This window comes from Rhinatrema bivittatum, chromosome 2, assembly GCF_901001135.1.
Source record: "Rhinatrema bivittatum chromosome 2, aRhiBiv1.1, whole genome shotgun sequence".
NCBI lineage: Eukaryota > Metazoa > Chordata > Amphibia > Gymnophiona > Rhinatrematidae > Rhinatrema > Rhinatrema bivittatum.
The window spans coordinates 217,232,393-217,260,337 of NC_042616.1; the positions used below are offsets into that span (position 1 = coordinate 217,232,393).

A 27,945-nucleotide genomic window follows, 5' to 3' on the forward strand; every position below is an offset into this window, starting at 1 on the left:
AGGACATTCATATGTACCGGCCATTCCTTATGATCCATTTCAATTTTGCATTGATTTTGGGAAGTTTATAAGATCACTTTCTCTCAAATTATATTTTCATGAACATGGTAAGATTCATCAGCCCTATTCGAGGGTTTGGAACAAATCCAAATGGTGTTCTCCGGAACCCTGTGATCCCATTTTGGAGACCTTTAAAAAAAATAAAATCGGTACTTAAAGATGTGAAAAGTTTTGAAAAAAGTACTGTCAAATGCTATAAATTTAAGAATTTAGGATGCGATGACTGGAAAGCTTTGGAACAAATCAAGAATGACAAGACCATAGTCATTAAAAATGCAGATAAAGGAGGATCCAGCTATTAATGTCAACAATATTATGAACCAGCTTCAAGATCAAAACACGTATAAGTGTCTTAAATCAGACTCTACTAAACAATTGCAAATGGAAATATAGACTGCCACCAAGAGAGCAGTGGATTGTGATTTTTTTTGATAAATAAAGAACACCCTAAGGTTTCAATGAAATATACATTGCCGAAAATATATAAAGATTTCCATAATCCACCAGGCAGGCCAATCATTTCAGCTAACGATTCAGTTCTTGAGAGATTATTGGTTTATGTGGACACTTTTCTTAAGCCCTTTGTAAGATGGGTTCCTCTATCAGGGATACAACACATTTTTTGAATATTTTACAAGATTTGGATGAAGACTGTAGAACACTATATTTAGCCACACTGGATGTAAAATCCCTATATATAGTTATACCCCAGGATGCATCATTGTTGGTGATCAGAAGCCTATTAGGCAACAGATCTGGACTACACCAGGTGCCCACCAGTTTTATCATGGACCCAGCGAGATTAGCCTTAACCAAGAATTTTTTCATTTTTGAAGGTGCTTATCATCAACAAATTTCTGGCACCACAATGGCACCCTTATTTAGCAAACCTTTTTATGGCAGAGTTTGAATCTAAGTGGGTTGATTGTTCATCATACAGTAACAATATTAGATTATGGAAACAGTTTATTGATAATGTATTTTTCTTATGGCAAGGTTTGATCTCTGAATTATAATTTTTTCATGCCTGGCTTAACAGCTGTGATGTCTGTATACAATTTTCAATGCAATATAATCTTCACAACATTTCATTCTTAGATGTTCTTGTGAGAAAAATCGCATTTGGTGACTTAGAAACCACTTCATTCAATAAACCATCTGATTGCAATTCTTTTTTGGAATATTCAAGTTTTCATCAGAGTACTTGAAAAACAGTCTTCCCTATTCACAATTTGTAAGAATATGGTATAATTGCACGAGTGTGGGTGATTTTAAATTTCTTGCAAAAACGTTTTCAGAGAAATTACTAAACAGAGGTTACCCCTATAAATGCATTAGAAAAACTTATAAAAGAGCACTATTTAGCAATAAAGATTTGCTTTTACAACAAAATAATCAGGAATATTTAAATAATGGGACCTTACATTTGTCCCTCATTTTTCAACATCCATGTCAGGAATAGCCTGAATCATGAAAATTCATCATTCCATTTTGGACTTACATAAATGCTTCAGAGACAAGATCCAAGTATTGTATTACAGATCTAAAAATCTGAAGGAACATGTTAACCTGGCTCTTCTTCCTTCTCTTGATTTGACAGCAACTCAAACAATTCACTACATGTATGTTAGATCATGTAGTGTATGCTGAAATATGTCCTTGTCCACTACTGTATTTAGGGAACACTAAACAGACTTTGACGATTCGCATATTAGCGTTCAAGAGTTGTTTGAGAAGATCGAGAATTGAAGCGCCTATTGTCTCCCACTAGTTGGACTTCAAGTACGATTTTTCAACACTGAAATGTTTTGCTTTAGATCGCATTAACAAGCAGATCAGAGGTGGAGACAGAGACAAAATGTTGACACAGTGCAATGTTGTATTTATCATTTGAATTCAGTTTGGTTTCCTTTATGTAATGCATTAGGAATTTTTTACACCTTATTTTTCAATCATATTGTGTGTGCAATGTTTTGGCCATTGCATTACAAAATATATATTTTCATTCATACAATATTGGGAGACAGGACTGCATTATGCATCAATTCAGAAACAAAAATTTATTTTTCATACTATCAGTGCTTTAAACATGTTATCACACCATGCATGTGTGAAAAATTCTGAGTGGTTATATTCAGTGTGCAAGTGTTGGTGCTTTTTAGCATAAGCCATTTTTCTTAGAGTGGATTGCTCCAGTCCAAAGAATTTTGCTGCAATTTGTGAGTATACACTGTGTGGGTTTTTTTATTGTGCTGACTGATTTACTCAAGAATATAATAATTGGACTTTGTATTTTCAGATTCAGCCAAACAAAAAACATCACCCTAAAGCAGCTGATTTATGTAAAACGCTGGCCATAGTCTGTGGCGTGATGGTTCAGCATTTATTATGAGATAAGTCTTTAAAAAAATTTTCGCAGTGAATAAAATTGTGAATGGTTTTGGAAGGTTTTTTTGACCAATCAGTAAAATATCTGCAACATGTTAAAAGTATACATGCTGGATTCTAAGGTCTTTTCCCTCCTTCAATCATTTATTTCACCAAGAGGTGTTACTTGTGAATTAAGATAAATTGTGTATGTTGGGAACCTACTTGGTCTGTGGCCACATAGTTGATGCCAACATTGGCCTTGAAACAGTTGTCGGAAAAGGGGTAGAGAGGTAATACTCATGAATAAGTAGTTAGATGCATCCTGGATAGAGTAATGGCTGCTCTTAATATGTCGTGTTATTTTCCTGATATGAAGAACTTGCTTGGGATGGAGATCTAATAGAGCAGGGCTCGGATTCTTCCCTGCTTCCAGGTCTGGAGTTCTATTAGGTCTGAGACTTTTTGGCACTGTGTATCTTTCATTTTTTGTAGGGGTACTCTGTGTCATGGCCTTCAATGCGCTGTAAGTTGACAGCTTAGATTGCTTTAATGAAGCACTGTGCACCAGTGATATGCTATACGCCATCAATGCTCTGTGCACAGACAATGCACCATGCACCATCAATGTGCTGTGTGATTTCTTCTTTTGGGCCTGCTTTTTCTTATGAACTCCTGGGCTGGCGGAAGGGCACTTGGATGCTTTTTGCTCCAGTCGCACAGTAGTAGGGCCTTTATGCTCCACACAGCATTTTTTTTTAGTGTGGGAGTCAGGCCGCACACCTGGTGAAACTGGTACGTGTCACTGTTGGTGCTTTAGACACTGCCCAATGAAGTACCTTGTCTGCAGGTGTTCGGTCCGTAGACAGCCTATTTTCTCGGCCCTTTGGTGCTAGGCTCTTGGGGACATGCGACCACAGTCCATGCAGTTTGCTTGGACATAGTCCAGGTCTAGGCAGATATAGAAAGAGACATGCCCATTAGTAATGCCTCCCGGGTGACATTCGCTGAAATGCTTCCTGTTCCACGTGCAGGTCCCCAGAGGCAGGCAGAGCTCCAGAGTTTCAATGCGTGGATGAGACGATGGTGCAGGGAACAGGGATTCAGCTTTGTAAGGAACTGGAGAAACTTTTGGGGAAAGGGAAGACTTTTCCGAAAGGATGGACTCCACCTTAACCAGAGTGGAACCAAGCTGCTGGCACTAACTTTCAAAAAGGAGATACAGCAGCTTTTAAACTAGAACAAGGGGGAAAGTCGACAGTTACTCAGCAGTGCATGTTTCAGAGAAATGTATCCTTGAAGGATACTAATGAAACAGGAGAGTTAGGGCATCCCAAAAGAGAGGTTCCATTAAAAGCAAACATAGTCCATATGCTATATGTAAAAAATCACCAAAGCTAATGATTTCCGAATTATCCCAAACAACTGAAAAGCAGGTTGTTAATACAAACAAAAAACACATTTTGAAATGTCTGTATGCCAATGCCAGAAGTCTAAGAAGTAAGATGGGAGAGTTAGAGTGTATAGCAGCAAATGATGAAATTGACATAATTGGCATCACAGAGACTTGGTGGAAGGAGGATAACCAATGGGTCAGTGCTATATCAGGGTACAAATTATATCGCAATGATAGGGAAGATCAACTTGGTAGGGGTGTGGCACTTTATGTCCGGGAGGGTATAGAGTCCAACAGGATAAAGATCATACAAGAGACTAAATGCTCAGTAGAATCTATATGGGTAGAAATCCCATGTATGTTGGGTAAGAGTATAGTGATAGGAGTATACTATCGACCACCTGGACAAAATGGTCAGACATGATGAAATGCTAAGAGAAATCAGGGAAGCTAATCAATTTGGCAGTGCAATAATAATGGGAGATTTCAATTACCCCAATATTGACTGGGTAAATGTAACATCAGGACTTGCTAGAGACATAAAGTTTCTGGATGTAATAAATGATTGCTTCATGGAGCAATTGGTTCAGGAACCAACAAGAGAGGGAGCTATTTTAGATTTAATTCTTAGTGGAATGCAGGAATTGGTGAGAGAGGTAATGGTGGTGGGGCCACTTGGCAGCAGTGATCATAACATGATCAAATTCAAACTAATAACTGAAGGGGGACAATAAGTAAATCTGCAACTCTAACACTAAACTTTCAAAAGGGAAACTTTGATAAAATGAGGAAAATAGAAAAAAACTGAAAGGTGCAGCTGAAAAGGTTAAAAGTGTTGAACAGGTATGGACATTGTTTAAAAATACAATCCTAGAGGCGCACTCCATATGTATTCCACACATTAAGAAAGTTGGAAGGAAGGCAAAACAAATACTGTCATGGTTAAAAGGTGAGGTGAAAGAGGCTATTTTAGACAAAAAAAAACATCCTTCAAAAATTGGAAGAAGGATCCATCTGAAGAAAATAGGATAAAATATACGCATTGTCAAGTTAAGTGTAAAACATTGATAAGACAGGCGAAGAGAGAATTTGAAATAAAGTTGGCCAGAGAGGCAAAAACTCACAATAAAAACTTTTTAAAATATATCCGAAACAAGAAACCTGTGAGGGAGTCGGTTGGACCATTAGATGACCGACGGGTTAAAGGGGCTCTTAGGGAAGATGCCATTGCAGAAAGACTAAATGAATTCTTTGTTTCCGTGTTTATTAATGAGGATGATGGGGAGATACCAGTTCCGGAGATGGTTTTCAGGGGTGATGAGTCAGACGAAATGAACAAAATCACTGTGAACCTGGAAGATGTAGTAGGCCAGATTGAGAAGCTAAAGAGTAGCAAATCACCTGAACCGGATGGTATGCATCCTAGGGTACTGAGGGAACTCAAAAATGAAATTTCTGATCTATTAGATAAAATTTGTAACCTAGCATTAAAATCAGCCATTGTACTGGCCAATGTAACCCCAATATTTAAAAAAGGCTCCAGGGGCAATCCAGGTAACTATAGACCAGTGAGCCTGACTTCAGTGCCGGGAAAAATAGTGGAAACTATTCTCAAGATCAAAATCATAGAGTATATAGAAAAACATGGTTTCATGGAACACAGTCAACATGGATTTACCCAAGGGAAGTCTTGCCTAACAAATCTGCTTCATGTTTTTTGAAGGGGTTAATAAACATGTGGATAAAGGTGAACCGATAGATGTAGTATATTTGGATTTTCAGAAGGCATTTGACAAAGTCCCTCATGAGAGGCTTCTAAGAAAACTAAAAAGTCATGGGATAGGAGGCGATGTCCTTTCGTGGATTACAAACTGGTTAAAAGACAGGAAACAAAGGGTAGGATTAAATGCTCAATTTTCTCAGTGGAAAAGGGTAAACAGTGGAGTGCCTCAGGGATCTGTACTTGGACCGGTGCTTTTCAATATATATATATATATATATATATATATATATATATATATATATATATATATAAATGATCTGGAAAGGAATACGTTGAGTGAGGTTATCAAATTTGCAGATGATACAAAATTATTCAGAGTAGTTAAATCACAAGCGGATTGTGAGACATTACAGGAGGACCTTGCAAGACTGGAAGATTGGGCATCCAAATGGCTGATTAAATTTAATGTGAACAATGGCAAGGTGTTGCATATAGGGAAAAATAACCCATGCTGTAGTTACACGATGTTAGGTTCCATATTAGGAGCTACCACCTAGGAAAAAGATCTAGGCATCATAGTGGATAATACTTTAAAGTCGTCGGCTCAGTGTGCTGCAACAGTCAAAAAGCAAACAGAATGTTAGGAATTATTAGGAAGGGAATGGTTAAAACGGAAAATGTCATAATGCCTCTATATCGCTCCGTGGTGAGACCGCATCTTGAATACTGTGTACAATTCTGGTCGCCACATCTCAAAAAAGATATAGTTGCCATGGAGAAGGTACAGAGAAGGGCAACCAAAATGATAAAGGGGATGGAATAGCTCCCCTATGAGGAAAGGCTGAAGAGGTTAGGGCTGTTCAGCTTGGAGAAGAGACGGCTGAGGGGGGATATGATAGAGGTCTTGAACGAGTATATGTGAATTGGTTATTTACACTTTTGAATAATAGAAGGACTAAGGGGCATTCCATGAAGTTAGCAAGTAGCACATTTAAGACTAATCAGAGAAAATTCTTTTTCACTCAATGCACAATAAAGCTCTGGAATTTGTTGCCAGAGGATGTGGTTAGTGCAGTTAGTGTAGCTGGGTTCAAAAAAGGTTTGGATAAGTTCTTGGAGGAGAAGTCCATTAACGGCTATTAATCAAGTTTACTTAGGGAAAAGCCACTGCTATTAAATGCAACAGTAGCATGGGATCTTCTTAGTGTTTGGGTAATTGCCAGGTTCTTGTGGCCTGGTTTGGCCTCTGTTGGAAACAGGATGCTGGGCTTGATGGACCCTTTGTCTGACCCATCATGGCAATTTCTTATGTTCTTATGTTTTTAAAGTACTTAAAGCCTGCTATAGGGCGCAAAGCCATTGTAGCACTGAAAAGTGCCTTTTTATTTTAAGAGATTTCTGAGAATTGCTATTGAATAAAGACACAATCTCCTACATTCATGTGAAGTGCAGATAAATAAAAAAGCCTGAAGAGAGTTCTGGAATGGTCATTCATGTGGGAATACTTGCACGTTCTCAGTACACTAAAAAATTTTGACTTGAGAGACAACTCAACAACATGCCGCCTGACGACGTTTCTCATGGAGCATGGATAATTCAGCATGCTTAATGGAAAAAAAATCTATAAACCATTAAGAGCAAGGTAGATTTGGAAAAACCAGCAATTATTCCCTGGATGTGAGCAACAAGGAACGGATGTACTCTTTGGTAACTGCCAGGTACTTGTAACTAGGATTGGCCACTGTTAGAGCCAGGTTGATGAGCTCTATGAAATTTTGGTCTGACTCAGCATGGCACATCTTATGTTTTTAACATTTCTTGGATTATTTCAGTTTCCTCCCATTCTGTCTCTCCAACACCCCCCCCCCAATTTATTCACCTGCAGACATAATTAACAATTTTAAGAAATAACAGCTTTAGGTAAGCCCTCAAACAATTTTAGGATAATATAACCATTGTGGCACTGGTATTAATATTACAGTCAATTATTAAATTGTCCAAAATGTATGCTCTCTATTACGTCCCAAAATTCCATACTTAATAATAAAATAGTCTTCTTTACATAATGTTTGCACAATTTATACCAGCTCTTTCAAAGTACTGCCATTAAAATTTCGGTAGGAGCCAGATCAACCAACCATATCAAATCTATATTCTGCCAACTGCCCCGGCTTCCCATCGAAAGCAGGATAACATTTAAAACTCTGTTTCCTCTACAAGTGCATGAATGAGCAAACACCTGAGTACCTCTCCCAACATCTTGCCTCCTACATTCTTGCAAGAGATCGCCACTCCTCCCAACTGGCACTTCCTTCCTCTCCTCCTCTGGCTTCTGCCAGATTGTTCTGTACTAAGACTTCATGCTTTCAGATGTTATGCACCAAAAATTTGGAACAAGGTACCACTACCCCTACAACTTGAGCCTTGCTACCTTACTTTCAGCAAAAAAGCTAAGACAAGGCTTTTTAGCCAGGACTTCCCTACAGAGACTCCAATTCCTCCTATTCTAACTCCTTCTTCTTCCAATTAAGGACTTGAAGTCATACACCTGGATTCCCTATGCTTTTCCAACAGTAAATTTGAAAACTGTAAATTATCTCAATCGCATTTTTTTTTAATTGATTGTAATCTGCCTTGAGACCATTCTTGGTAAAAGGAAGAATATAAAATGTCTAGAAATAAATAAAATTGTATTTTTATAAAGATAGAAACAAAGTCTTGTTCAAGGTAAGTCTTTCAGCTTGTTTTGGAAACATTAAGTTTGTGGCTCTTTTCCCACAAGGAGAATGTTTGAATTGCAGGATGCAGGAAAGAAAAAATTAACTGGACTTGGCATATCACTATCTACTTCTGTTGCTATTGAAGATTTCCCTTTACGTGACAACAAACTTGTTCATCAATAAGTTTAAAAAAAAATGAAACAAGCCCTATTCAAAAATCAATTATCTGAGCTCCTTTGTATAGTAAAGTAACACACCTTTCAAGCCTCTGCTATTAATGAGTGGACATGACTATAGAATCTCCATCTGTTTTCCTGACAAAGCTATGGCTACTCCAGTCTCTCATTGAAATTCCATTAATCTCATGCACCAAGGTCCAATGCGAAAATCAAAACTCCATCTAACCTTTTATCAGTGCACAATAACCTACCAGTGAACTCTTCCTGTTAGCATGCAGCAACTTATGATTTTGCTATCAATCAGGTCTTTCCAGACAATATTAAGAAAAAGAGCAAGACAGAAATGAAGAGCTGGAATTTTTATTTAGTCAGTAGTTCTGGTTTTGTGCATTTTCAGTTTCTGTTGAACATCTGATAGACTTTGTAAATCTATGCATTCTTTTCCTTAGCAGTGATTTAATTGCTGGCAGCAATCAAGGCAAAGCATCATTGAAATGTGCTTGAATTTCATTAAAAGATATAACTTATGCTACTTTCCTACCGTACCTAATAAACCATAAAGAAACCAAAACACATATGGCTTGAGGGAATAACTGGAAAATTAGGTGGCCATTGGGGAACCGAGTGAACTTTTGAACCACAGAACAGAGAAAGAGAAATATTAAAAGGAAAGGCATACTGAGAATACATACAGAGATGTGGGGATTCGACCTTTTCAGTACCTTGAAAATCACATTAGCATTATGAAAAATACATATCATGTTTAGAGTTTATAATCCATCACAATTTAGATACTTTGCTAGCGCCTAACATAAGCTATAAGTCAAAAGGACAAAACATGGATTTGACAGAAGCCCTTCTAGTGACCAGTGCTAGTTTATTTGCACTTATTGCTAAAATGCATTCTCTCATATGTAATTAATACTTTATTAGACAGCAGTTAAAGAACTGAAAAAGATATAATGAGGTTACAATGAGCCAACAGCCTATTCAAGAAAAAATGATCAGTTTTCAGATGCAAAGAGGAATAACAAACATGCAGTATTTTCTAAATAGGTTTTGGATATAATCATGCAGAACGTAACTCACAGTGCATCATTTTCCCACAGAAAATTAAAACAAAATAAGGAGGGAAATCCTATAAGTATAAAATTCAAAATGCTGTTATGCATCAATATTTTCTGCTGTACTTTCTCCCCCTAACATTCTGCAAGGAACGTGACAAAGGGAAAAATGTGACCAGCAACAACGTACACTATTTCAATGTGAAAATAGTCTTGTAACAGAATCAACAGTAAAAGGAGACTAATGGATCTAATAAAATTAAAATATCTAAATGCCATTGGATTTCAGAATACACAACTTACATATACAAGTATACTTTTTAAACTACTTTCCGAAAATATTTTATAAATATTATTTCTATTGATCAGTAAACAGCAGACAAGAGTTTTTTGTGTGCTTTAAATCTAGAATGGTAGTGATTTGTGCCCAAAGAGTTCATTTACAAAATCCAAAGGCCTGGCTCAGGATTTTCAGCTTGCAGCCTAATTTCTTCTGCCCACCCAAGTACGATGTTTATTGACAGATTTTTAAAAAGTTTGAATAAAAGGATTTATATATATTTTAGTAAGATCTGTTGTAGATTATCACTTCATATTTTACAAGCAGACTCAGGATTTTTTTCTGTATATTTGGCAATGGTGACTTCAAATAATCAGCAAAATAAACCAACTTGCTCACAAATATACAAGCATTGCATTTTAGTTTTTACTAGTCACACCATTTCCCATATTGTTCTTAATAACCAACTTTGACAAACTATGTGTGTCAACAATGAATGAGGTAGAAAATACATTTTTAAGAAGAAAATATTTAACTTTACTTACAAATCAATAGAAGATTGTGAGAATGCAAAGTGGAAAATACTACTCTTTTTATATAAATAACTAGTAAATGTAAAAGCTTTTTGTACAATTGCTGTGCTGCTGAAGACCAGTTTAGGCTTTAGATAAACTACTGACCTGTTTGCAAGATAAATTTACTCCTAACTACCTTATTAAAATACTTTGCTTCTATGCAAAGCCCACCTTTATCAAAATACATAACAAACATAAAAAGGAACATGATTATTATTGTTACCCATTACTGAAAAGTTCTGAGTATTAAAAAAAGAATGCTATTCAAAATCACTGGTTAGAATATTTATAACATATGCATGCACTTGACTTATCCCTGTTCTGCAATAGACATAATTTTATACCCCATAAAAGCAATTTATGTTTCCAAAGGGAATGATCTGGATAACATAAAACATGGAGTGCTATGTTGTAGGAAGCATATTTTCATTCAGCAATTGTACTTGAAGATGGAACTGCACAGTTTGATCATCAAGTCATGGCAGATAACATTATTCACTCTTAATTCTCCATCCAACTTCCAGTACCACAAATTAATATATATGGTTAATTTATGGATCTATATTCTTAATACAAAATCGTTTATAACTCATGTAAGGTCCTGTATAACATATTCACCATAAAATTCACTGTAAATGGGTCTCTTCAGAAAGAACATTTACAGCCTTATTCCATGATGATTTTTTCCATAGGTACAAAATGGGAAAATGTCTTTTAAATAAGGCCCAGTGCAGAATAAAATGATCTTGTTAACTCCTACCATATTCAACAGATTCTATAGACATAAATATTTATACCATATCTTTATGAGTGCAATCAAATTCAGGAATAATCTACTAAACATGATATAGCATAACATAAGATCTAATTTTAGATGCAAATATTTTTTAAACTCCAGTCACACACAGAGGCATGTTTCCCTAGTCAAAAAAAGACTTTTAATCTGACAGTGTCATTGATAGAAAAATTAATTTTAAATTTCATCAACTAATTTTGTATTTCTATTTTTAACAAAAATAAACAAAATGTTTTCATTATTTCTAGCTTTAATAAGAGACACCGTTAATGAACATAACAAAACTAAGCAAGACTGTGATGCATCAACAAACTGCTACAATGAATATTCAAACATTGTGTAAGCCATTCTTTGATTCAATTTTTTGTATAAAAAAAAATGAAAATAAGTCTCATGCAAAAAAAGACAAAAAAAAATAAAAAAAAAGGAGACTTACTAAAAGCTTCTTCTATTTCTAGGACCACTAGAGAGAGCTCTTAAGTTCCTTAAAGGTAAGCAAATCGCTCAGTGGTCTGATGATGCCTATCTGTTTATCTGCTTTCCAACAATAACATCTCCCTAGTTAAGGGGATCGCATTGCACTGGCCTGTAGAAAACTGGCAAAAATAGTGCATTCTAAGATAAAGAAAGTCACATACCATCTGAGGGTGCATCCTCATCTTTATCACCTCGGTCGGATGTCATTGAAGAAGTATCATGAAGCCCAGAGAAAGGGTCTTCATATTCTTCCCCATCATCTGAATCCCCTGGAAGAGTAAGAAGTAAATACAGTTTATATACACAGATTGGACAGACCTAATACCCAGAAAATAGCAAAATGATGTTTCTCTGCTTCTTTACCCTCACTCAGCAAGCATGGAGGCAGAAGAGGGGATAAAAGTAAGACGAAGAAAATATTAAACACTTCAATAAAATTCTGAAAAACAGATCTGAAAGAAACAGAATAAAACCAATTACATCTCATCTATAATTATATTCTTTGCCTTTTTTTGCAGCATATACATCTTCGTAATTATAGGGAAAAATGGATAAATAATATAGTGTGTATATATATATATATACATATATATATATATACACACACACACACTCTCATTATATTCACTTTTGACACAAAGAGAGATTTTGCAACTCATGAATTGTTGAAACAGTTCCTGGACTCATGATAATGAGTGAAACTAGACCCTTTATCTAATGGACAACATACAGGCAGGTATGCAGCACAGAAATAGATACAGGTATCTTCTTGTAGATAAGAAAAAGGAATACAAAAAAAGATAGTATCGTTACAAATTATAACTACCCCAGCAAAAATATTTTAAACAAGTTCAACTTTTACTAATATAGTGGAAAAGTAGAAATCCACGATGGGCATCAGGTAAATATATTCAATACAATTTACAGACATAATGGAACACATTATAGACGAATCAGACATCTAAAAGAAATGTACATTCAAATGAAAGTGTCTATAGAGTCATTAGTTGGCAGCTATTCTATTACAAGCAGGCATAATGTCAGCAGTGCCTTGAGCCTGTGCCAATGACAACAGCATAAATTTTGCATCTCATTTCTGTGGCTATAAAATTAATGATCAGTTTAAAAATACTTCCTTGTAAAAGTTATTGCACAAAGGAAAGACATGCATGTGTCCCTTGTATGTACCCGAGAGGATAATTAAGGCTGATGCTCATTAATATTATTTCTTGTTTCCCCAGAACAGTATTTGCTTGATTTGGGAAGTTTAAAATAAGTTTAATTAATGTTATAGTGCTAATAGTTAAAAACACAACTCCGGTTTCTCTTTTATGTTTGGCAATTTTAATAACCCAGTTCTGTTTTGACAGCAGTATTAATATTTTAAATTGGCCACAATGAGCAATAACAAATCTTTGCTAAGCACACATCAAATTCTCTGTTTTGTTGCTTTAAAGCATGGCTCTGTTCAGAAGCAGTCCACATGCCTGTTACACAGTCATTAGCCTATTGAAAAGAACGGGCAAACGGCAATGCAACGGTCCCATCAAGTTCCACTAAAAAGCACCCTAATTGATTGATACCCTAAGTGCAGAGGGCCATGGGCACAGATTTCCATGGGCTCTACTAAGCACCATCCCAAATATTCTTTCATCAGAACTCAAACACAAGCAGACATCAGGAATGGGTAAAACAAAGTTTGTGAGAACCAAGTCCCACACACAATCAAGCTTATTCCTTTACACATTTCCCTATATCAATAGCTTTTCCACAGTACTGAATTCAGACGTGCTCAAGATTATTACTATGACCATCAGAGCTGTGTAAGTAGGCAGTGTTCACATGACTTTTATAAATACCAAGAAAACTCTATGTGCATATAGTGGACACATGGCAGCAAAGACACAAAAAAAGGTTGAATCATCACAAGTTTGAACTTGTAAGCAGCAGTGCCATTCATCAAGGATTCAACCCTGATCAAGAAGAGCAACTTGAAACAGGTGCACTTGTCTTCTGTATCAGCCTTTCATTTATTACTCCTGAAGGAATTCTGTGCAACAAAAAATTAAAATTCTGTGCACAATATTTTAAATGTGCATGCTACAATATAATCCCTGTCTTTTAGCTGTAATGAATTTAAACTTCAAAAACAAAGAAAATTCTTACTCAAAAATGCTAAAGATCAATATTCAGATGCATCCAGCTAACCTATATAGGATATTCAGCAGCTCGGCTATACTATCAAATATCACTGTATTTGCTGCTATTTAGCCGGATAAGTCTTATTTGGCTAAATTTATACCACCTATGGAGCAGGTCTAACTTAGCCGGTTAACTTAACCAGTTAAGTTACCCAGATAAGATGTGCCACCCAGTTACACCCATTACCCGATCACGGACTGTCCAGCTATTTAGCTGGATAAGTGACTTATCTGGCTAAGTGGTGATCGCTGAACATAGCCAGATATTCAGCAGCCACCACTTAGCTAGATAAATCCTACTTATCTGGCTAAGTAGCATTTGAATATCAACTTCTAAATATTTAAGTTTTTGGTGCACAGCTCACTCAGGAGTACAGTAATAGTTCACCATAACTAGAGCTTCTGGTTTTCAGTGATTTTATTTCAGTGAGCCATAAACTCCAAGGGAAGATCTGAACTGCAGACAGTGCGACTTCTTGCAGCTGTCAATACTTGCAGTAACAGTGGAGTTCATGGCTGTTGCTACAAATGTCAGCAGTTGAAAGAACATTAATACCATGCTGCGTCATACCGAGATCCATCAAGCCTGACATTCTGTCTCCAACAGAAGCCAATCCAGGTCATAAGAACCTCACAGATCCCAAAAAGTAGATCTATTTCCCATTGCTCACTCCCAGGCATAGCAATAGCTTTATTTAGTTTTATATTGTGTCAGGGGCAGCAGGGGTATTCAAGGCCAAGGAATCTTGCAGTGGAACCACAGGAAATCTGATTTGCTAAGAATCCTGTACAAAGTACTAAACAAAGCAAAAGTTAAGGAGACCCGCCCCTCAGGAGGCTCCCTAATGGACCAGCATTAGATGTGTCCGATATTAAGGGCTGTATATAAGTCTGACAAATCTTTGCCAGTCTAACAGCCCATACAGAGTATGCACCATGATTTCCTGTTGCCTGGGCTTGTTCCTGCACCAGTCCTGGTCTTCAGCTCTTTTCTTGTTTCCTGCTCAAATCCTGATCCTCAGCTACTCTGCTAGTTCCTGTTCCAGTCCTGATCTCGGTCATCAGTCCTGGGTCCTACTCTGCTTCAGGGCAGATGAATATTCATTCCTGGATGCCCAGCCTCTCTGAGGTACATCCCTGCCCAGATACTGTACTTCCTCATTGTCCCCAGGGAGGGGGCTGCAACACCTTAGCTAATAAATGTTGAATGGGCTTCTCCAGGAACTTGTTCAAACATCTTTTAAATGCTGCTATGCTGGTCGCCTTGACCACATCTTCTGACAACATATTCTGTAGATTGATAATGTTGAGTGAAAAAGTACTTTCTATGATTTGTTTTAAATCTGCTGGTTGTTAGTTTCCTCCTGGATCTGCAGATTGCCTAATTAAAATCCCTGAAATCCAGAAGCCCTAACCATAAGACATTAGACCATTCTCCCCAGCTCACCCACATCTTCTCCCAGCTCACCCCCTCCAGCACTCTCTGCCACCTCAACACTCTCTTCCCCAGTTCATCTCCCAAACCTATCTTCCCCTTAGGTTGTCCCCTCCAATGCTCTCTCTCAACAAAACACTCTCTTCCCCAGCTTTTCCCCTCCAATACTCTCTTCACCAGCTCACCCCCTCCAATGCTCTCTCTGGCGCCAAAACAAATTTCTCCCCAGCTCATTTCCTACAATGCTTTTGCTTGCCCCAACACACTCTTCCTCAGCTTGTCCTCTTCCAATGCCCTTTCCCCAACATTCACTTCCCCAAGTTTGTCCCTTCTACTTGTCCCCCAATTTTTCCCCCAGATAACCCTCTCCAATGCTCTCTTTCCCATGGCCTAACGCACTCTTCCCATCTTGGCCCTTCCAATGCTCTCTCTCGCCCCAACACACACTTCCTCAGCTTGGCCCCTCCGCCATTCTCTTGCCCCAACACACTCTTCTCCAGCTTGTCCCATCTATTGTTTTCTCTAATCCCTACACAATCTCTTGTCCCAACGCTTTTCCCCAGCTCATCTTCATCATGCTGTCCTAGGTGATGTCATCTGGCGTCATGGGGTGAAGCTGTCTCTCCAAGCTCGCAGAGCTTTCTGCTTGCGTCGCTGAGCGGTTCCTTCCCATGCTTCTCCTCAGTTCTTGATAAAGCTGATCAACATAGTGTAGAAAAAAACATTAGAAATGGCTGTCTAGGGAGGTGGGAGGGGTAGCATGGCTAAATCATCCTGCTATCTATGGAAAACACAGTTTACGGTAAGCAAACTTGCTTTTTTCTCATCAATAAACAGGCTTATTTAGCCATGCTGTCCTGGGAATCCCAAGCAGATGTTTACGTCAAGTTAGTCTCTGTCATAAATACTATACTAGCAACCCAAGTGTCTGGTGGACAGTTGTTAAGTTCTTTGGAAGGGATGTAAAACTGCTAATCCCAAGGCACTGTCTGCCGCTGATTGTTGATCTAGACAGTAATGAGATGTGAAGGTATGAATGGATGACCAGGTTGCTGCTTTACAAATGTCCTGGATTGGAACCTTATGTAGGTGCATTAATGAGGTTATGGTCGCTCGTACCTGGTGCACTTTGCATCCATTAGCACGGCAGCATGTGCAGTGTAGCAAAAATGAATACATTAGGTTATCCAGTTGGATAGAGTTTTTAGATACTGCTTTCCCTGGGTTATTCAAATTAAACGAGATAAAAAGCTGGGAAGTTTGTCTGACTGCTTGAGTCTTAGTCAGGTAGTAGGTGAGAGTTCTCTTGCAGTCCAATGTGTGAAGGAATTTTTCCTTTTTATTCACATGAGGTTTTGGAAAGAAAATGGGTAGCGAGATTGCTCGGTTCAAGTGGAATGCAGACACTACTTTCGGTAGGAAGGTCAGGTGAGTATGCAGTAAAACTATGTCATGGTGAAACTGCAAGTAGGGAGAACAGTTCATTACTGCTTAAAATTCACTTACTCTCCTACTAGCAGAGGTGATGGTGACTAGGAAAAGCACTTTCCAAGTGAGGTATTTTAAGGGAGTGGCTTCCATAGGTTCAAATGAGCTTCCATTAGTCTTCCCAAGACAATGTTTATATCCCACAGTACAGGAGGTTTCTTTACTGGTGGGTGGAAGTGTAATAACCCCTTATGTGATGAAATGGTGTTAGTCTGTTTTGAAGTGTGATATGTTGCTTTTGCACTAAGGTGTAACCGTATAGATGTGACTGAAAGGCCCGATGTAGAAAGTGAATGTAAGTACTGTGGTAAGTCAGCTGTAGAGCTAGTAAAGAGATCTAGGGCCTGCTGGCTGCACCAATTAGAGTACCTTTTCCATTTAAAAGCATAGTCCCTGGGGGGGGGGGGGGGGGGAGCGCGAACGCTCTTCAGCAGCGACCAAGGTGGCTGCTTGATCCAGCTGCTCTTTAAGATCCCTTTTGAATTTTACCTTATGCCCTTCTTTTTGTTAAGCCCAATTACAAAAAGCTTCAGCTTTTCAAGCCTGGTTATGTCTAGCACCAAACCTGGGAAGATTTAAGCTGCCTTTGCAGCAGCAGCCGGCATGAAACGTGCGAAACAGGATCCTCCGTCCCCTGACAAGATGGCACACCCTAAAACAATGGCATCTGCCAAGCTTGTACTCCCAGAGCTGAAACAGCTTAGGGAACTGATGCAAGTTAATATGGACACAACATCGGTGATTCAGCTGGATCTGTCGACGATGGCCCAGCAGATTATCACCTTCCAAATACATCTGGACAATAAGGAGTCACAGACGGCGTTCTTGTTGTTCACAACAAGCTTGAACCCGCAACTTACCCAGATAGGTAGAGCGATTACAACGGGACCTGGATGATTTGTCAAACCAGAAAAGAAGGTATAACGTTTGGATTCATGGGATTCAGGAAGGCACAGAGGGGTCCGATATGGTGGGCTCTCTCTCTTCACAATGATACTGGCCTGCTTGCATTTATCTTTTGACCCAGCCTTTTGAGATTGAGAGGGCTCACCGGATTCCATCCAGGCCTCTGCAAGATCCCCACTTCCCAAGACCAATAATCTTTAAGGTACTTTGTTATCCACAGGCTCTAGCAATTCTATCTACAGCCTGCTCCCGATTGCCAAACACATTCTAAGAACACTCACTCTTTTTTGTGCCTGATCTGGCCAAATCCACAGCAGCAAAATGCAAGGCTTTTTTGGCCTTGCATCCATGTTTGCAAGCGCTGAGAGCTCGCTATAATCTCCTCTCCCCAGCGAAGTGGATGAACGTAACCTGTCATAACCAGACGAAAACTTTTCAGGTGCCTGAGGATCTTGTGCAATTTCTCATTTCTTTGGAATCTACACAAGAAATGGTGACCTGAAGTTTTTGGACCTGAGATTCTCTTTTTCTCACTGGATGAAATCCTGTTTCTATTTTTCACCGTTTAGCTTGGTGCTTCCAAGTTATTTGTTTTATTTTGTTCATGAGTGACTTTTGTCCAGGACAATGGTCCGTTTTGCTTACAGATAGTTTCAACTACGTCATATGTTCTCTTTTTGTTTATCCGAATGGGTGTAATTTGAGTGCTTTTGTTCCAGTTGAATCTTGCTTAGCTACTGGCCTGCCAGGAAGCTCATTTTATTCATGTTGCCATTGGTTTGGCTATGGTAGTCTATCATTGTTCACCTTACTGTTTTTTATTCCCTTTTTTTGTTTTGTATTTTCTTCTTGGGCTGCCATGTGCTTTTCCTTGTCACTGTTATGTCTTGTATGCCTTATCACTAAGTAAGTTGTGCTTCACCTGTTTCGGTTCTTCAATAACATGGCTGCTACTACTACTACTTCATCTTTGCAGATAATTTCCCTCAATGTTAATGGTCTTCTACACCCTATTAAGCATAGGAAAATATTAACATATTTACAATCTCTGCGTGCTGATGTGGCTCTGCTTCAGGAGACAGATATTTCCTCAAGTTGAAGCAAACTTGGGTGGAAGAGGTTTTCTTCAGCCCAGCTCAACAAAAGAAAAAAAGGGTGGCTATTTTATTTCACAAAAGACTGGAGGTTCAGGTTACTCATCACTCCGCTGATCTTGATGGGCGTTGGGTCAACATACAAGCCAATCTAGGGTCTGAATGTTTGGTTTTCTTCAATCTCTATGCTCCTAACACAGATGACCCTGGGGTTTTTTTTCAGGATGTTTTTGCTCGACTTATGGGACTGATTTCCTCTAGGACTGATCATTGAAATCACCACCAATCAGTCCCTAGATCTCTTTTTAGATAAACAATCTAAAGCTAGAATTTCCTATACCAAGACATATAAGGCTCTTCATAATTTCATTGATACTTCAGGTTTGGCTGATCCCTGGTGATTTTTGCATCCCACAGATAAAGATTATACTTTCTTCTCTCCCCCTCATGCTGCGTATTCCCATATTGATTACTTTTTGGCTTCTGGGCCTTTGGTAGCTGATTGAACATAGGGCACCATTCATCCCATTTTGGTTTCCAATCATGCTGCAATCTCATCCACTATTACATTGACTTCCCCATCAGAAGAGGCCCATCTGTGGTGGTTTAATTCACACACTTTCTTGATTTTATTCAAGGCAAAATTGCTGATTATTTTTTGCATAATGATACCCCAGAGGTTTCCTCTTCGACAGTATGGGCTGCCTTCAAGGCCACTATCCGAGATGATATTATAAGTTATAGTACTCTATCTCAGAAAGGTGGTTCTTTCCTTGCTGCAAGCTAATGTGGCTTGGTTGGAGAAAGCTCATATTTCATGCCTTACTCCTGCTACCTTACTACATCTGCAGAAAGTGCACTATAAGTATAAAAAGCTTTTGAGTTCAATGTTGGTAAATTTCTGTTTGCTAAAAATGCTCAATATTATGCAGAAAATAACAAATGTGGTCACTTATTGGCCAATTATTTGAAGGAAAAAAAAAAGGGGGGAAAGAAGATTATTCAAGTGATTAAATCTCCCTCTGGTGCTGTTTACTGTCTGATACTGATATTTTACATGCCTTCCAGGATTTTTGCCATGATTTATAAAAGACTGACTCTTCCTCCTCTGTGCCAGATACTGACCACTTTCTTTCACAGTTATCTCATCCTTATCTCATGGACAATCAATGAACGGCTCTCAATGGTCCCTTCACTTCAGCAGAAATCACCACAGCATTCTCTCCTCTGAAGAGTGGGAAGGCTCCCAGACCAGATGGCTTCTGTGTGGATTATATCTCGAATACTTGCATTTTTCTCCAATCTAGTTTCTCCTCCTACTTCTACCTCTTTTTTTTTTTTTCCTGAGGCCTGTATTGTGGTGCTTCCAAAGCCAGGATGACACACACAGTTAGTCTCCAACTATAGACCTATTTCCCTTTTAACAGATTACAAGTTGTTTGCCAAGATCCTGGCCTTACAGATGGTGGATGTTATGAGGCATCCTGTTCATCTGAACCAATCCGGTTTTATTAAAAAATTACCTGATTTCTAATAATGCTCACCTGTTTCTTCATATTCAGGAGGAAGCCAAGTCATTATCACTTCCAGTACTAGCTCTTTCTCTAGATGCCGAAAAAGCATTCGACAGGATCAAATGGCAATATCTATTGGCTACCTTGAAGTGGTTTGGCTTTGGCCCCTCTTTTTTGGCCTGGATCTAGCTGATTTATCACCACCCATCGGCTTTTTTATATCTCAATAATCGGCTGTCTCCTCGGTTCACTCTACATAGGGGCACTAGACAGGAAGAAAGGGGACAACCCTTTCTTTTTAACCTGGCTTTGGAACCCTTGCTTTTTGCAATACAAGAAGTTTCTAATGTTGAATCATGCTATTTCTTGCTAACCCAACTTCTCTCCCTCATTTGTTTTTTCTTATTTCTTTCTATTCTTCTTTCTCTGGATACAGAGTTAACTAGCATAAAACAGATTCTTGCTCTGAATCATTCTGGGTCTCCGGTTGACTATTCTGGGTACCCATTTCATAGATCTGACCAAAGCCTTAAGTATTTGGGTATTTATTTTTATAATACGCTACTTCGTACCATCTCCCAGTGTGAACTCTCCCTTTTACAAATGTTGCATGACTCTCTTTCACTAGTCTCCCCTTCATTTAAGTTGGTGGGGAAGTTTGGACTATCCTTTGAAAGGCTTCTGGCCCCAGTGTCCATTCTTCTGGGTCCATCCTGCTCCTGCTGAAGTAGTCGGCTTGCAGATTCTTCTTTCCTGTTATATAGGCTGCTGAGAGCTGGAGAAGATGCTTCTCTGCCCTCTGGGGCAGCCAGACACCCCCTTATCTGCTGATATAAGCTATTGCCATGGCATTGTCTAACTGAACTCTGATTGCCTTCCCTCTTACTAAGGGAAGGAAGTGCCGCAGAGCCAACCATGACTCGTTTCCAACCTGTTTATTGCATAAGCTATTTCCTGCCCTCTTCAGTGCCCTTATTGCCAGCTGTCCCTTGCAATAAGCAGTCCATCCCCTCAGGCTGGCTTCTGTTGTGGCCACCACCGAGAGTAAAGTCTCTGCGCTTCTGGATATTTAAAGGTTGTGCCCATCAATCCAGGATACTCCTGACCCCTGAGGGGACAAGGAACTGGTGCTGGTAATCCTGGGAGGCAGGTGACCAACATGCAAGCAGGGTCTTTAGGAGAGGCTGCATAAGGCCTCTGGCCTATGGAACCAAGTCCAGCACTGATGCCATAAGTCCTAGAAGATGGAAGCAATCATGTGCTCTGAGAGCCTCCTGCACCTGAAACTTTAACCAGGTGGAAGTTAGGAATGCTCATCCCTATTCTGTGTCAAAGCAGGAACCTAGAAACTCCAATGTTTATGATGGGCTTAGACTGCTCTTTGAGAAGTTTACCACCCAGCCTAACTGCTGAAGAAGGATCAGCACTGCTTCAGAGGCTTGTCTGTCTTCCTGAGCTGCCTTGGCTCTTATAAGCCAATTGTCCAATTACTGGTGTGCCATAATGCCCTGCACTAGTAGGGCTGCCATCACTACCACCATGACCTTGGTGAAGGTCCTTGGGGCTGTTGCCAGACTGAAGGGCAAAGCTTGAAAATGAAAATGCTCGCTCAACACACAGAACCTTAATAGGTTCTAGTTAGACTGCCAGATAGGAATGTGGAAGTAGGCTATCACAGATCAGAGTCTCCACTCAAAAATGGGGTACATGCAAATATCTGTTGACTGCTCAGGTTCAAAACTGGGCTGAAGGATTTATCTTTTTTGGAACCACAAATAAATTGAGTAAGGGCTGCGACCTCACTCTCTTGTTGGGGGGGTGGGGCTCGTGTGACTGCTTGCAGGCAATGCAATTCCATTAATGTACCCTTGACCACCTCTCTTTTGAGAGCAGAGGCACAGGGAGAGATTACAAAGATCTCTAGGACAGGTTTTGTGCAATTAGAGGCATAGCCCCTTTGCACAATGTCCATTGGTCTGAAGTGATTAAGTCTACTGTGTAGTACGTCAGTTGGCATCATCCTACTGGGACTACCTCCAGGTGTACCTGCTGGGAATCACTGTGCTGATCAGTTGCCACTTGCTGCTGCAGATGGCTCTGCCTTAGCCTTTCATGCACCCCAAAATGACTGGTCTCTACTTCAAGTGTCCAAAGAGGGCTGCTTTACGGTTCTATACTTGCACCAATCTTGGAAGTGTTGAGTCCTGAAATTCCGTGACCTTCACCAGTTTTTACAGGTCCTCTCAAAAAAAATTACCTTTGAAAAGTAATTTACAAAGGCATGACTTCAACACTGATGCCTCACTATGTAGGCATAGGAACCTTCTGGCCCCCTACTCTTGAGCCCAGGGTTTTAGAGGATATTCTCACTAGGATAGATGTCATCAGCCAAAACTGCTTTGGCTGATTCCAGGCAGGCTAATTCTGGGCTATCTGAGAACTGCTAGATCCAACTTAGGGCAGTTTGGACCACATAGCTCCCACAAATGGAGGCCTACCAGGCCATTGCATTTGTTTGTAAAGGCTTGTTTAAGAGTTGCCCCTATTCTCCTACCTTGGGGATACTTTAGCAGAGACCCCCCCTTCTACATAACTGTTCCAACCTGTTCCTCAATGAGAGGGATGCGAGGGAAGCTGTTCTTTTCCTCCAGTGGCAGGGGGTAAATCGTACTCAAAGTTATTCCCCCTTTTAATTCCCCTATGTAAGGTGTTCCATTCTGTAAGAACCATATGCCTGAGGGCACTATGCAATGGGAATGTTCTTGGTAGCATTCTAATACCCTGAAAATAGGAACCCCCTCAACCAGGTCTTTAGTGGAAGCATTTGACATCCACAATGCCTCACCCATGCTAGAAATAAAAGCCACTAGCTCCTCTTTCTGGAATAAGCAGACTATGGTGACATCCTCCTCCTCCAAGAACTCACTTTCTTCCTGTGAATCCTCTGGAGAGCTCTTGGGAGAGTCCACCCCAGATCATGAAGCTTCCCTAGAGGCAAGGGTGCTCGAATGCCCCATAGGTTAGGTTCTAAGCATTCCCTAGGCCTCTTGGCTGCTACCAATAGGGAGCAAAAGGTTTCCCTTGGTGATTCAAAATTTCCCTGGTTGTGCAGCTCTATGCAGGCTATTATATGCTTTATGCATTACCAGCATGGCTTCAATGGGAGAAGAGTTCACTTCCCCCTCCCTCAAAGGACCAGGACTTTCTTACTTCAAAAGCAGCTGTCCTGGCTCAACCAGGGAAACAACTCTCAATTGTTCTTCCCTTGACTGAGGGGCTGTGCTCCCATTGTCTTCCTGCATCTTTCTATCTGGATCCCCTTCACAAACCAGGCAGAAGAGGCCAGCAAAGCTAGGGATCTACTTGGCCCTGCACACTTCAGCCCTCAATGCAAGGCTGCAAAACCAGAAGGAGCCCACAGGAAAAAAAGCAAATGCTGTTGCGGTGAGTAAACCTCTCCCCCAGCAGTAAACTAGCGATTCTTGCTCCTGCCCTCTTTCAGATGTAATGTGGAAAACTGAGAATATTTTCAATTGTGTTGTCACTGAATGTTCCCAGCAATAAGCTCCCCTCCCTCGAGCAACGTTTGCTCATTGAGATAGCTAGCTTGGGTGGGGGGGGGGGGATTTTTTTTTTTTTTTTAAGAGCCTCCACCAAGCAGAGAAAGGCAGAATGGAGGAGAAGAAAGGAAGTGAGAGAACAGTCCTGCTTGTCCTTTTTTCTTGTTTAAGGGCTGCAAGGTTCCTGCAGGATCCATGAACCACTCTCTGGGGGCTCCCTAAGAGTAAGCGCAGTTGCTTACCTGCAACAGATGTTCTCCTAGGACAGCAGGAAGTTAGTCCTCACATGTGGGTGACATCATCCAATGGAGCCTGGCATGGAAAACTTTTGTCAAAATTTCTAGCAGCTTTGACCAGCACACTGAGCATGTCCAGCATGCCATACCACTATCCACGCATCCAAACGAGGTCCCCCTTCAATCTTGTAACATAGAAGGAAATAATTACGAGCAAAAAAAATAAAACAAACCAGAAGAACCACCCAACTCCATGGGGAGGCAAACGGGTTTCCTGAGGACTAACATCCTGCTGTCCTAGGAGAACACCTGTTACAGGTAAGCAACTGCGCTTTCTCCTAGGACAATGTGATGTGGTGCAGCCCGGCCGCAGGCAGGAGCTGCCAAGCCACCTTAAAAGCAACGCGAGTACCAAACCCAGACAGCAGGGGGCGCAGGGAAAGATGAGAAGAACTACGAATCCCAGGTTTCCTGAAACACCACCTGACTTGGGAGGAGAGCCTGAAGGTGAACAGGTGTTAGACATAGACCATGATGAGCTAGACACTGATGAGTTCATGGAAGTGGAGGAAGAGGGTGTGCCCACTTGGTGGGAATGGCCACAAAAGCCCAACTCTTGGGAGTCAGAGGAGGAAGAGATGGAGGTAGGTTCAGGGGAGAAGAGTCCTCCAGTTCGTATATGGATACTGAGTAAGTTGGGGGAGGGGAAATACACTCCTGAGGCTAAAGGGAAGGCCAGGGAGGAGGGCTCTAGAGGGGCCTGTTATGTTAGATCTGGTAATAAGCGCCGGGCATAAGAAACAAATGGTTACTCCCTAAGAGGCCTGCTGGTAAGAAAACCGGAGGGCTGGAAGGGGATGGGAGGAAGCCTCATGTACAGGTGTGTGTTATGTTATAAAGTGCTTGAAAGGAACTAGCGAGCTCTCTGTGTTGTCTTTGGGGATTGGGGAAGGGGTTCACCTACCCCCAATCCTGCTTGAAGGGAGCCTCGGAGCCCCGCCAAACCAGGGCCAGCGGAAGCACGGACCCAGGGATTTGCGTGAGTCGTCCAACTCTCGAGGCCTCGTTCGCTGGGACGGAAGGTGGAAGGGCGATACCCGAGGCCCCAAGGACGGTGAGCCGTGACACATGGTGGCAGCGGTGGGATCCACGGAACTCGCTGCCCGGAGGACCGCGAAGGGGCAGTTGGATATACCCAGGCACTCATTAACCTGGGGGAAGGTAATAGTACCTCAGCAGTGCTAAAATAGACGCCTGTGGGGGGGTGGGGAGACGTATCCTAAACCCTTGCAGGGGCGCTAAAAAAAAAAAAAAAAAGAGGGTTTGTTTTTGGTTTTTGTTTTTGCACTCTCTTCCCCTGGGGGGGGGGGGGGCTAGAGTGTTGAGCGGCCGCACTTGGGTCTCGCTGTTGTTGTCTTCCAGAGATGGCGTCAGAGGAGGTATTAAAGTGGCTAACCGCACAGATGCAGCAGCAGCAGGAGGGCATGCAGCAACTGATGAAACATATGATGGAACAACAGCAGCAGCAGCAGCGACCACTTCTACAACTTCTGGAGGAGCAGCGGAAGGTCACGCAGCTATGGGCGGCCCAGCTTACCACAGGACCCTCAGGTACCTCCCCGCCAGTTCCAGGTGCTCGGGGGCTCGCATGGACTGAACCCCCCTTGAACATTCACCTAGAAAAGATGGGGCCTGGGGATGATCCTGAGGCCTTCCTCGTCACCTTTGAGAGGGTGGCTAGCGTGGCGGGTTGGCCCCGCGAACAGTGGACTGCCCGACTAGCACCCTGTTTAACGGGTGCAGCACAGGCCGCCTACAGGGCACTGGCCCCGGAACAAGCTGTCAATTATTCGGTCTTGAAGGCTGCTATATTGGACAGGCTGGGAGTAACCCAAGACTGGTATCGCCGGCAATTCCGGGCTACATGTGTTCAACCCATGGATCGCCCTCGGGCCCTAGCTCAGCATCTGAAGGACTTGGCATATAGGTGGCTGGAGCCCGAGGGTAAGACTGTAACAAAGATAATGGACATGATTATTCTAGAGCGATATATAGACGCGTTACCTGCCCAGATGAGGAGTTGGGTGGTGCGTCAGGGGGTAACTGGGCTCGAGAAGGCCATTGTGAATGCGGAGAGGTACTTAGAGGCTGAAGCCGCAGTGACCGTTAGCCCCACCCTAACAAAAATAAAAACCTCTAGGGAGTTAGCTCGAGAAAAGGGAGAAGGCTCGGGGGGTCCTGTACCCGTACGAAGCCGATCCCTGAAGCCAGAGGGGGCGGCTCGTCCGCTCGAGGGGCCGGGTCGAGGCTGGGAAACCCCTAGGAGGTCAGGGACTCTCAAGTGCTTCCATTGTGGGGAACCGGGGCACTTCCAAAGGGAATGCCCTCATGGGACGGTGGGTTATGTGCAACCCCCGAGGTTGAGTGGGGAGGAGGTCTCCAGGGAACCGGCCCCCTATTTTCAATGGGTTAGGGTCAATGGGCATCGAGTGCAAGCCCTCCTAGACACCGGCACAAGTCAGTCCTTGATTTCGGGGAAAACTGCGGCGCAAGTGGGGGTGAAGGCATCGCAGGTCCCAAAGGGAGAAGCGCAGATACGTTGTGTACATGGGGATGTACGAAAGCATCCGGTGTATGAGGTCCTTTTACAGTGGGGCCCTTATGAAGATAGGTTGGAAGTCGCCCGGGCCGAAGCATTACCTGTACCCCTCCTATTGGGGCGCGACTGGAAGCCGCTCGCAGCGGTATTAACTGATAAACAAGCCCTGGTGACTACTAGAGCCCAGACCCAGGCGCAGGGCACCTCAGACGCTGAACCCGGGATCGGGGAGGTATTTCCTTTCGAGGAAGCGGGAGTAGTGGAGGAACCAGGGGCAGGTCGTAGACCCCGCGCGGAGAGAAAGAAGGAGAGGCGAGGGCAGGTAGACATATGGGAGGGAGAAGAGGAGCCCCGCACGGATCAGATAGTGGGGACATTGTTGGGACGGTTTCCCGAGTTCAGAGAGGAACAGCTCCAGGATCCGGCGCTTAAGGAGGCGTGGAAACAGGCAAAAATGCCCACACCTCCTGTGACTAATAAAGGAAATACATTGTACCCTTATTTCATGGTGGAAAAAGGCTTACTCTATAGGGTAGAAGAAGGGCTGGTAGGGCAAGGTGCTCACAAACAGCTGTTGGTGCCCATGTGCTTTCAGAACGATGTCCTGGCCCTGGCCCATGAACATCCCCTGGCGGGCCATTTGGGCATACATAGTACTCTAGCTCGGCTGAAGAGGAGGTTCTTTTGGCCGGGCATATACAGGATTGTGAGGAAGTATTGTTCTTCATGCCCCAATTGCCAATTAGTCTCAACAAGAACCCCGGCTCGCACCCCACTGGTACCCCTGCCCACAGTACAGGCACCCATGGACCGCATAGCGGTCGACATGATTGGCCCATTAGAAAAGACCAAGAGGGGACACCAGTACATTCTGGTGGTTTTGGATTACGCCACTAGGTATCCCTGGGCCATCCCCTTGAGGTCCACAAGAGCCTCCGTGGTGGCACCCGCGCTAGTAAGCATCTTCTGCGAGTTCGGGTTTCCCAGGGAAGTCCTAACAGATCGAGGTACCAACTTTATGTCACGGGAATTGGCGGCCTTGTGGAACCAGTTTGGCATAAAGCATACACGCACCGCGGCGTATCATCCCCAGACAGATGGCTTGGTTGAACGATATAATCAAACTCTAAAAGCTATGATGCGGGCTTGTTTGGAGAGGGATTCTGGGGACTGGGACAGGCTTATCCCCTTCTTATTGTTCGCCTCACGGGAGGTACCCCAGGCCTCTACGGGGTTCTCCCCATTTGAGCTAATCTTTGGGAGACAACCCCGGGG

General features: G+C 41.7%; 1 protein-coding gene across 3 annotated transcripts in view; it reads right to left on the minus strand.

Annotated features, from left to right (window-relative positions):
- SKAP2 (src kinase associated phosphoprotein 2) overlaps positions 1–27,945 on the minus strand; it is a 525,725-nt gene that overhangs the window by 447,074 nt on the left and 50,706 nt on the right. For all 3 annotated transcript variants that reach the window (XM_029589160.1, XM_029589159.1, XM_029589161.1), the window contains exon 4: positions 11,799–11,906. In XM_029589160.1, the coding sequence (XP_029445020.1) occupies positions 11,799–11,906 (108 nt within the window). The remainder of the gene's footprint in view (positions 1–11,798; positions 11,907–27,945) is intronic.